The sequence below is a fragment of the Chinchilla lanigera genome, unplaced genomic scaffold, assembly GCF_000276665.1.
Source record: "Chinchilla lanigera isolate Chin_1 unplaced genomic scaffold, ChiLan1.0 scaffold00001, whole genome shotgun sequence".
Classification (NCBI taxonomy): Eukaryota; Metazoa; Chordata; class Mammalia; order Rodentia; family Chinchillidae; genus Chinchilla; species Chinchilla lanigera.
The window spans coordinates 41,058,255-41,070,038 of NW_004955402.1; the positions used below are offsets into that span (position 1 = coordinate 41,058,255).

Below are 11,784 nucleotides of genomic sequence, written 5' to 3' on the forward strand. Positions count from 1 at the left end.
CGGGCGCCGCGGGGGCCGAAGGCGGCCAGCGGACCGGGCGCCGGCAGAAGCGAAAGGAAAGCAGCGACCGGCAGACGGGGCCCCGGAGCTCGCCCCGGCCTCACCCTCTCATGGTGAACTTGACGACGGCGAGTCTGGAGCCCGCGCCGCTCAGCTCCGGCTGGAAATCCGGGTCGCTCCCGACCGGCTTCACACCCACCATGCTCACACAGAGCCCGCTCGGGCGGCCGCGACGGCTCCGGCTTCTCAAGTGAAGAAGAAAACCCGGGCGCGGACGGGGAAAGGCTCAGCAAGGCCGAGGCCTGGACAGAGGAGCTGGCGACAGCCGCGTCTCCTCCCGCGGCTCTCCGTGCCGAGTCACGCCAGGCAGCGGAGCGGCGAGGGGGCGGGGACGGCAGGAGGAGGGGAGAGGCGCGGGGAGCGAAGGTGAGCGGCACCCAGGAGCCACCGCGCGGCAGTGCCGACCGCGCTTGCGTACCTCGACGTCACTTCCGCGCCGCCCGTTGGGGTTTTCACCGCCCAATCCCAAAACGCGGAATATGGTCCCACCCTGGGCATAAGAGCCTCGCGTTATCGGAGTGGCGCAGGCGCAGACGAGTAGCAGTCACGTGTGCAGTTTTAGTTTGGGACTCTAGTATTCGCTTATTCCTGGCTTTTAAGACCTCGAGCTTTCACCCGGGAGTTTCCTACTATGAGACAGCGAAAAGGAAATTCCATATATTTTTTTTGAGGCTCACGAAAGCTGCTTAAGATCAAAAGGTGGACTGAGGGTGTGGCGCTTGCATGGCGTGCACAGAGCCTTGAATTTGAGCCCCAGCATTTATTTATATATATACTGTATAGCTGTCTCTGGAAAGACTTTGAAGATGGACCTGTTTCATACTTGGCTCAGACTATTGCGCTATTTTATTTATGGATCTCATACATCGGAGTGTTCCTCATGCAGTCATTCTAAAGTGGTGCCCAGAAGATGACACCATTTGCGTATTGGAAAATGTTTGTAATAATAACTGAAAAAAACTTCTCCATTGCTAAACTAATCATTTTATTTTACTTTAAAAAAACAAATGACACCATCGCCAGCCGTGGTGGTGCACGCTTGTAATCCCAGCACTCGGGAGGCTGAGGCAGGAGGATCTTTGTATGTTAGAGGCCAGCCTGAACTGCATAGCGATACCCTGTCTCAAAAAGACAAAAAAGAAAAGAAAAGATAGCAGCGCTTCTTTAATTTGTTCAAATCTAGTGATGGATGCAGTTAGAGTAATAAAGAAATTTCATTGGGAAACAGTGAAGATACATGAGATGGGGGCATGATAAACATTAAAACATGTGAAGGATGAATTGAATCTTGGAAAAGCAAAAGGGATAAATTAGATGGCGAGATAAAAGAATATTCCAGGCAAGGGAACTATCAGCTGCAAATGCATGGGTTGAGTGTAGATAATAGCTAATATTTAACAATGCATCCGGCAAGATAAAAGCTCTCTGCTTATTTAATTTCAATGTGCTATCAGCACCGTAATGACTTAATAAGACAAGCTGGCACAAGTTTCCACAGTCTTTGCAGGTTATTATTTTATGAGCATGGCTAACCTAATAACCTCTCTGTACCTCAGTTTTCTGTTCTGTGACAATTGGGTTAGTAATACGTTCTTTCTAGGATTGTCAGGATTGAAGGTTATATTAGATGATGAACGTAACCCGAAAATAAAAACAGAAATGTTTATGAACAACGATGTCACAGTTGGCTAAAATATTACAGGAATAGGTGACTTAAATAGCAATTTATTTCCTGTGGTTCTGGAGAGAGGAAGTCCAAGTTGAAGGTGCTGGAAGTTGGTTTCTGCTTAAGGCTTCTTTAATTTTTTTTTTTTTTGGTCTTTTTGAGACAGGGTCTAGCTATGCAGTTCGCCTGGACTTAAGCTCACTTTCTAGTCCAGGCTGGTCTCAAACTCCCAATAATCCTCCTGCCTCAGTCTCCTGAGTGCTGGGATTCCAGGTGTGCGCCACCACTCCTGGTTCTCTTTAATTATTATATGGCTGCACTCTCACTATGTATTTATATGACCTTCCATGTATGCGTGCATGCATGTACACATGGGCACATAAACATATACACAGCACTGGTCTTTTCCACTTTTGAGGACACCATTCCTATTAAAGTCCTATCCGTATGACTTCATTTAATGTTGATGACTTCCTTAAAGGCTCATCTTTACAGTTCCTTTTATGACTCTGCCTCGTATGAAAACTTAAATATGGTTAAACACCATTTGGAGGCTGGAAAATTAAACATTAGGGTAGAGCTTCAATCTATGAATTTCAGGGGATCCTGGTTCAATTCAAAACAGATAATTGTTATTCCCAGCTATCTTTTTATTTTTGCCTAGGAAGTAAGCAAAAAGCATCTAAAATAAGGCACCTGTAGTAGTTATGAAAGAGGAAAGAAGGCCTGTGAGAGGAAAGCCCTAAAAGTCTACAAACTATTGAGAAAGAAGATGAAAACAGGTATCATAAAAGCAATCTGACAGGGCATTCTGATGTTTATTTTCCACTTGAACCTCCAGATGTACTTTTTTTTTTTAAAGAGAATTTTAAAACAGGATAATAGGAAATTAACAATGGTTATTATATTGCATATTGTTCTCTTCAAAGTAATTGCACAGATTACCAGATATAGGCATTTAAGATTGATCAAACAATATAAGCACTGTTCCTTTCAATAAACTAATAGTAATTACTAGTAAAATCATCTTAGCTGCCTTGTGTGTGTATACAGATATATATTTTCCATATATATATGTATATATTTCCCTTTCTTCCTTTTCTCCTTTTTCTATCCCCCTTTCCTTCTTTTCTCCTTTCCCCCATACCAGTTGTTCTTTACTTTTGGGTAGTTTCCTTCCTTTTCACAATGTCTCTTGTACCTTTTGGATCTTACTCTTTCAGTTTCTTACACTAAGGAGACAATATGATATTTACACATGTGACTCCACACTGCTTCCACCCTAGGAAGCTTACCTGTGTGAAATGCATCAAAAGTATGCTTTTTGCCTTTTTTTTTTTTTTTACCAGGAATTGAACTCAGGACCTTGCGCTTGCCAAGCAAGGCACTGTGCCTCTGAGCTGTATTCCAGTCCAACAGTATCCTTTTTGAAGCTTCTTGTTAGAGAGTGGGTGGTGAAAGAGATGGGACCCAGGTAGGCAGATCCCTTCCTGCTGCATTACCACAAGTGGGCTGTGTTCTACAGCAAGCTACAGTTCTGTCATGCCATTCCCCTCTTTGGGCTCCAGTAACAACTGTTTTCTTTTGTTTTTTCATGCCTGAGAAGCACAGGGTACATTGATTGGCCACCTGGCCTGCTGATTCTAGTGTAGACCTGACTAAACAAAAGAATTCTAAATTGGACACCTCAAGCAAACAGCAGAGACTTGGGCTACTATAATCCCAAAATGGACACCCACAGGAAACAGGAACCTGAAAGTTGCAGTCTTAATGGGCTTTCCATGCTTATAGCATGAACCACCTCTATCTGCCTGGCACTAACCTAAATAGTAAGGGCAGATACTATCAGCTAATCAGCAACAGTCAGAAACTTCATTCTATTATCAATAGAGATCTTGTGGTTTTAAAAAAACTATCATTTTTCTCCCAAACAGCCTTACCCCTGATAGAGCCCAGTTGTGGGGTGGACTTTTCTATCCAATATTTTTGTCTAATTTTCTCTTCAAAAAACACCGTAGCTTCACCACGTGTTTGGTGCCAGCCTGAGATACACAGTGAGTTCAAAGCTAGCTTAACTATATAGTGTTACTTCACAAAGGCTTCATCCCCAAATACCATCACACTGGGGATTAGGGTTTCACCATAACAATTTTTTATTAAGTTTATTGGTACATTTTAGGTGTACATAATGATCACAATCATCATAGGGAATTTGTACCTGTACATGAGATAACTTGATTTTTTCCCCCATTACCCTAGCTTCCCTACAACCCCTCTTCCCATCCTTATTTACAAAGCTTTGTTTCCATTTTCCTTCTTTTCCCATTTGTTTTTCTTTTCCCTTCTTTCCTTTCCCACTGTCCCCTCCTTGGTTCTGTAAGGCAAGAGAGACTCCATTTTTTTGTTTTTAATTCCATATTAAGAGAACTTACTTAAAGTTCACTTTTTTTTTTTTTTTTTGTCTTTTAGAGACAGGGTCTCGCTATGCAGTTCAGGCTGGCCTTGAGCTCACTTTGTAGCCCAGGCTGGTCTTGAACTCATAACGATCCTCCTGCCTCAGCCTCCAGAGTGCTGGATTACAGATTTAAAGTTCACGTAAGCTATGGTTCACCCCAGTCGCCTTGGTTAGTTATCAGCTCAGAACAGAGCAGAGCCATAAAATGAGAACAGAAGAAATAGGACAAATTGGGAAGTGGGCTAAAAGGTAAACTGCAATAGTTATTTGAAATTTCATTGTCTGACCTTCTAGGAGAAGTAAATTTTGTGATAACTGTGTGACATTCTTGGAAGATTCCCAAAAATGTGGTAATGGTTATTATAGAAACCTAAAATGTACTTAAACTGACGGAGATCCAGAACAGCATGGACATCTCTGGCTCCTGGTTAGAGACTGTCTGTCAGCCAGCTCCAATAAAGCTTTGTTTATTCCTGCTTTTTGGTTTGTTTTTGTTTTTGTTTTTGTTTTGTGAATGCCTTTCTTGATGAACTCGCTTGCCATATCAGTTCCCCTTCCCATTTGAACATTTTCTTCCTATTTCACAATATCTATTATACGTTTTGGTCCTTATTTACACTTTCGGTTTCTCACACCAGAAAAACAATGCAGTATTTACAAGTGTGTCCGATTTATTTCACCTAAGAGTATTCACCATAACAATTTTAAAAGGATATTAACATCCAGTCTATAGCACCCTTGGAATTAATCCTAGGGAAGTGAAGAACTACACATAACTGGCTTGGGGTGAGGATGCAAGCCTGTAATCCCAGCACTTGAGAGGCTGAGGCAGGAAGATGATCAAGAGTTCAAGACCACCCTGAACTACAAAGTGAGATCCTGTCTCAAAAAAACAAAAAACAAAACAAAACAATAAAAAAGGAGCCTAGACAGCATACTGAGATCCTGTCTCAGAAAACTAAAACCAATGCTGGGTGTTGTGGCACACACCTATAACTCCAGCATTTGGGAGGCCGAGATAGGAGGATCACTGTAAGTTTGAGGTCAGCCAGGGCTACACAGTGAGCTGAAAGCCAGCCTGAACTGATGTAGGGGAAGGAAACTCGCAGCCTGCTTGGTGTCTGAAACACCGAGTTCATGTTCTCTAAACTTGAGGAATGAATTCTAGGAACAACCGAGGTTAAGAGCAGAAAGAATTTATTGAAAGGAAGAAAAGCTCCTGTCTAAGAGAGACAGAAGGGGACCCAGACAGAGGGAAACTCTTGTCTCAAAACAACACAACAAAATCCCAAACAAACAAAACTAAAAACAAAATACACATAAGTAATAATCTATGTTTTCACTTAACCACATTGACAAGGGCTTTTTTTGGGAGTATTTGTAGTATTTGTTGTCTATCTGAGAAGGACAGACAGGGAAGGAAATAAACTCTCCACATCTTGTGGGGTAGGGTAGCACTGTACTGGGGCATGAACCCAGGGCCTTCATATTGAGCTACAGCCTTCTTTTTTTTTTTCAGATTTTGAGACAGGGCCTTGCTGAGTCACAAAATTGCACTAGCTGGGCTTGAACTTGCCATCATCCTGCCTTGGCATACCCACGTAGTAGAATTATAGGCCTGTGGCACCATGCCCCATGACAAACTTTTTTTTTCCAGTGTTTTGAAACAGGCTTTTGCTATGTGTTCCTGGTGGGTCTGGATCTCACTATATAGCTCAGGCTGGTCTTGAACTCATGACGATTCTCCTGCCTCAGCCTTCTGAGTTCTGGCATTACAGGCGTAGGCCACCATGTCCAGTCAAAAATCTTTTTTTATGGTATAATATAGTTGTTCTGTTTTATTTTTAGTTATTCATAGAGAGCCGGCTTTGTCATGGTCCTGAGGAGCCCACATTTGTAATCCCAGGGAAAAGTTATTGGAATTCCAATGAGTTATTTTAATCTACCACTTCTGGTGCAACCCACAGTGAGAATAAGGAGACAAACACATATCTGTGGTTGTGGGGAGCCAAGGGAACAGGAACAAGGGCCACAACCCAGGACTGAGCCCCAGTTTTATTAATTTCTTGAAGAGAGGAGTGGCTCGGGATTGAGTGACTGTGAGAATGGTGGGAAGTACGGCTAGGTAGGAGTCACAATAGCACCTCCGCAATATGTGGAGAGAGGTTTGCAGAAAGAGTACCGGATCTGGTACCAAGTAACCTCTAAGTTTGGAGGAACCTGCATAACACAGTTGAGGAAGTATCTTGTGGTTTTGGTTGTTGCCTCAGATTTGATGTCTGGCCTTCATGCCCTGAGACATCACACGGCATCACTTGGCCTAGCTCCTGCTTAGTAGTTGGGAGCTATAGGCGGGGCATCACTGACCTGCCACACTGCCTCAGAGGCTACATACACATCAGCACCCCGGCTAGACCCATTTGCATTGCTTAGAGCCAATTGAGGGGTAGAGTATTATCTTAGCCAGCTCTGTAAATACACAATACACGGAGGGCAAGGTTGAGCCAACATGGAGACAAATAGTCTTTCAAGGAGAGCCATCCTGGTGGTCCTGTACAGTTATTGTCATTAATCTCTTATTGTGCCTAATTATAATTAACCCTTATCTTAAAGGTGTGTGTATAGGGCTTTTTATTTTTATTAATTAAATTTTTTGGTACATTTTAGTTATTGTCATTATTTTTGTTAATTAAATTGTTGCATTTTTATGTTGTTATTTTTATTAATTAAATTTTTTGGTACATTTTAGTTATTGTCATTAATCTTTTATTGTGCCTAATTATAATTAACCCTTATCTTAAAGGTATGTGTATAGGGCTTTTTATTTTTATTAATTAAATTTTTTGGTACATTACATAATGATCACATGCATCGTAGGAAATTTGTACCAGTATGTGATATAACTTGATTCTTTTTTCCCATTCCTCTCCCCTCCCTTCAAAAGCTTTGTTTCCATTTTTCTCTTCTTTTCTCATCCCTCCTCCCCTAGTTCCTTTTTCATTTGAACATTTTCTTCCTAAATCACAATATCTATTACACATTTTGGTCCTTATTTACACTTTTTTGTTTTCTCACATCAAGAAATAATGTGCTGTTTACACTTATATGTCCAATTTATCAGTGACAAACTCTTTTTCTCTCTCTCTGTCTTTTTTTTTTTTTTTTGGTGATACTGGGAATTGAACTCAGGGCCTTGTGCATGCTAGGCAAGCGCTCCACCACTGAGCTACATCCGCAGCCCCCAGACTCTTAATAGGTGATTTTTCTGTGTTCAGAACCATCTGTTAAACTTGTCCTCGAGTACTCTCTTAGTAACTTTCTTGTTGTTGAGGCACAGTACCACAATTTAAAGGAAGAGAGATTTATTTTGGCTCACATTTCACTCCGTAGTTGGTTGGCTCCAAGACAGGACAGCATGGCAGAAGAAGAGCTATTCCTGTCAGGCTAGAGAAGGAAGCAGAGAGAGAGGTCAAAGTAGGATATGAGTGATCTACCTCTTTCTCCCAGATCCCACACCTAACAGCAAGTCAGCTATTAGGCCCCCATAATTCAGTTACCTTCCTAGAGCCATACCTATGAGTGCAGGAGGCTCTTGGGACCATCTAAATAAAAACTGTAACAAGAGCACATACATACCCTTACACACACACCACACACATGATCTCATCACTCGGTACGTTCACTGAGTTTTTTTGATTGTTTCTGCTTTTGGTTTTGTTTAACTTTCTTGTTTTATTTTGTTTTGTTTTGTTTTGTTTTTTTGAGAAAGGGTCTTGCTATGTAGTTCAGGCTGGCTTTGGATCACTGTGTATCCTAGGCTGGCCTCAAACTCGAAGCGGTCCTCCTGCTTCAATCTCCCGAGTGCTAGAATTACAGGTGTGTGCCCCTCTACACCTGGCTCATTTTAAAAAAATTTTTTTTGTCTTTTTGAGACAGGGTCTAGCTATACACTTCAGGCTGATCTTGAGCTCATTTTGTAGCCCAGATTGGCCTTGAACTTGCAATGAGATTCCTGCCTCAGCCTCTCAAGTGCTGGGATTACAGGCATGCACCACCACATTTGGCATTTAAATTTTTTTGAGACAGAATCTTGCTATGTAGTTCAAGCTGTCCTTGCATTCACTATGTGGCCCAGGCTGACCTTGAACTCATAAAGAACCTCCTGCCTCAGTCTCCCAAGTGCTGGAATTACAGGCATGCACCACTAGGCCCAGGTGGTTTTGGTTTCTTTTAGATAAATTCTCACTATGTTGTATAAGCTGATCTCAAACTCATGATCCTTCTGCCTTAGCCTCCAGAGTTCTGGGATCAAATGTGCCCATCTTGTCCATTCTCAAGTAGTAGATATCTCAATATGTTTTGAGGGCCAGATACTGAGGATATCCAATAAAAATTAAGTGTGTATTACTGGCTTCTATATAAAAAGGAAGTTATTATTTATATAATGTTAAAAGCAAATTTTTGGGCCCAAATTCAGAATATTAGTATTGGAAAGGCAGTATGAGGATTGGATACAGCAACCGGCAGAAAATTTCAAGGCAAATCATTTCTCATAATTGCTTTTATACATCACTCTACCAGGCAATGAGCAATTTAACCACAAGAACCAGGTCTTTGCATTTTCTATGTACATAGCTCTGCCTGGTGCCTCGCGTTATTATCCACTGGAATCTCCTGGCTTTTGATTCTCCTGGATGGCTGTGCCAGAATGTTGCAAGGTAGCTCGTTCTAGAAGTGGCTGGCCAATTAAATGTTACCAGCTTTGGGTCGCTTGCTTCTCTTTTGGAGTTGGATTCCAGGTTCTTCTGCTGTCAAATAAAGAATTGAATGAAACAAGCAAAAAGTAGTGGTAAAGTTTACTTGAAAAAAAAGTGAAGAGAGAGAGACAGACTGGCTCTGCAGCATGAGCTTGGACAATGTGAAAGAGGAAAAAGAAAGTAAGATAACAAGCTGGAGGGGCTGGGGATTTAACTCAGCGGCAAAAAGCGCCTGCCTGGCAAGCGCAAGGTCGTGAGTTCGGTTCCCGGTACCGGAGAAAAAACAAAAAACAAACAAACAACAACAACAAAAAAAACAAGCTGGAGAAAGTAGGGCTGGCTATAATGAGGAAAGCCTCCATAGCAAGTTCTTCTTGGTAGCTGTGTCCTTTTACACAGTCCAAATGTCAAGGAAACTCTTGGGAACTTCTACATACAGGTCCTGAGAGGCGGTGCTGGAATCCCATGTCTCAGGCTAAGATCAGGTCTAAGCCATCCTGTTTAACACTTGTTCAGGTTCTCACAAGAAGTCCATGTGCAAGGCTTTGGAAACTGTTCTGTGCATGTGTTCTGGGATCTTGTAATTAACAGGTCATGGCTGCTTCCCCAGCCAGCTTTGCCACACCCTAATCTCCTATGTTAATACCAGTAAATGTTGAATAAATAGCTCATTCTGATATAGGAGATAGGCTGTGGCAAAGCTGGCTGGGGAAATGAGCAGGACCTGTCAACTACAAGATCCAAGGACAGTGCTAAATAATTCTCATATATAGAACTTCTTGCAAGCTCCCATGAGATGTGAATGACATAAAAGAAGACTGGAAGCCACAGGGCGCCTGCTGTCCTGAATTCCCACTATAGCCTGTGCTGCATTTCTCAGGCACAGCAGGTACTTTTATTTTTGCTTTTACCTTCTTTTTCTCTTATTTGGCCCAAGTTCACTCTGCAGAGCTAGTGTTTGCCAAACTCATTCACTCTTCACTTTTCAAATAAACTTTTTGGCACCTTTTTTGATTTGTTTTGTCCAATTCTTTGTTTGAGGCAAGGAGGACCTGGAATACTTTTGATTGATGAGCCATTTCCAAAGGAACTGCCCAGTAACATTTCCACCTTAATGAATTAAATGTGGGACAAGCAAAATAAAGTCTTTGTCAGGCATGGTGGTGCAAGCTGTAATCCCACCACTTGGGAGGCTGAGGCAGGAGGATCACTACAAATTTAGGACTAGCCTGGCCTACATACCAGCCTGAATTATATAAGGAGATCCTGTCTCAAAAACCAAAAAATAAATAAAAATAAATTCTTTAACAAAAATGAAGGGGGTATATCCTCCCCACTTTTATTGCAATACTGGAGATGGTGTCCAGGGCCTCTGCACTGAGCCTCAGCCCATTTCCTAATTTTTTATTTTGAGACTGCTCTTGCTAAGTTGCTCAGTTTTCCAGGCTGGGATCAAACTTGTGACCCTCCTGCTTCAGCTTCCCACAATGTTGAGTATGCCTTTGACTGTGTTCACCTTGTTCACTTCCTCAGGCTGTGTCTTCGAGAAAGCTGAAGCAACCCCTGAAGAAGTTAGGCAAGGGCAGGGAGCAAAGTCATTCTGCTTGTAGACAAGAAGTGGCACTTTCTTGAAGGGAGCCAGGACAGTTCCTCTTTGTGTTTCCCATAGCTCACCATTTGCATTCCATGGGTCCCATTCTCCAAACAGGTTTGGGGAACAACTCTTCTCGGGGCAGAAAGAGCTAAAGGTTAACACTAACCCCTTGCTGAGACTTCAGATTGGTGGTCCTCTCTTCCTCATGGGAAACTAAGAGGAAGGGGATTATCTATAGCCTCAGGTTGCTGTGCTAGGTGATGGGGGCTATGACTGGCATTCATTACCTTCTTTACCATCTATTCTAATTTCCCCTTGCTAATCCTGGAAGTTTGGTTAAGAACGCCCAAATCTCATCTGTAAGGACTATTAAGAACTGCAGATCTTTTTCCTCTTCTCTCTTTTCTAGATGGCCTGAATATGGAGCAACTGGTGATATTTCTAGAAAAAGGCATCCTGTTACTTGGAAAGAAATGGTCTGATTCACTGCTAGTCATGAGGTAGGGAAAAAAAGAGAAGTTTCACCAGTGGATTTTCATGTGATGTGAGAAAATGCAAAGGGAAGCTCTTAATTACAGAAGGGAGTTTCTATTACACAAAAGAGATACAAGGAACACTTCCTGAGCTACTGTACTGCAACATAATAAAAAGTGAGGGCTCTCATTGCCAGCACAAAACCCCTAACTCACATGACTTTTAGGGGACTGGGTAATCCTGAGAGAGGAGGATGTTATTAGCAAAGTACTAATCCTTAGAAAACACCAAAATAAGATTAAAATGTAGATGAGGAAATTAAAACAGTACAAGTAAAATTATCAGAAAATAACAGTAACAACGAGATCACTGTAAGCCCCCTGGGCCATGTGGTCATCTCCCTCTTTCGAAATTTGTAAATGGAGGAACAAGACTCTGCCTTCTGGAAAGAAAACTTCGAAAAAAAAATTTTTTTTTTTTGGTTTGTTTGTTTTTTGTTTTTTTCTGGTATCAGGAATCAAACTCACGACCTCGTGTTTGCCAGGCAGGCGCTGTGCCGCTGAGCTAAATCCCCAGCCCCAAACTTTGAAATTAAGTCAAGAAAGTGTTGGTGTGTTTTAGCGTAATTTGCTAATAAATCTTCAAGGTAAAATAGTATTTACATTTTTTAATGCCTGTAGAATGATGAAAATCCTATTCCTTACCTTATTCTGTTGTGCTAACAACTATACATTTTTGGCTAAAACAACAATGGCAATAACAAACAACAATATCTCAC

General features: G+C 41.9%; 1 protein-coding gene across 3 annotated transcripts in view; it reads right to left on the reverse strand.

The window, feature by feature from the left end:
- The window catches only part of Txnl1 (thioredoxin-like 1), a 35,961-nt gene extending 35,484 nt beyond the window's left edge, over positions 1 to 477 (reverse strand). The window contains exon 1 of one of the 3 annotated variants that reach the window (XR_259083.2): positions 105 to 476. Coding sequence is in view for 2 of the 3 variants with exons in the window: in XM_005372969.2 (XP_005373026.1) it covers positions 105 to 202 (98 nt within the window). In the remaining variant the exon portion in view is untranslated. Of the gene's footprint in view, positions 1 to 104 lie in introns of all 3 variants that reach the window. The other 2 variants (XM_005372969.2, XM_005372970.2) reach the window with 2 other exon arrangements.
- Positions 478 to 11,784: the final 11,307 nt, after the last annotated feature.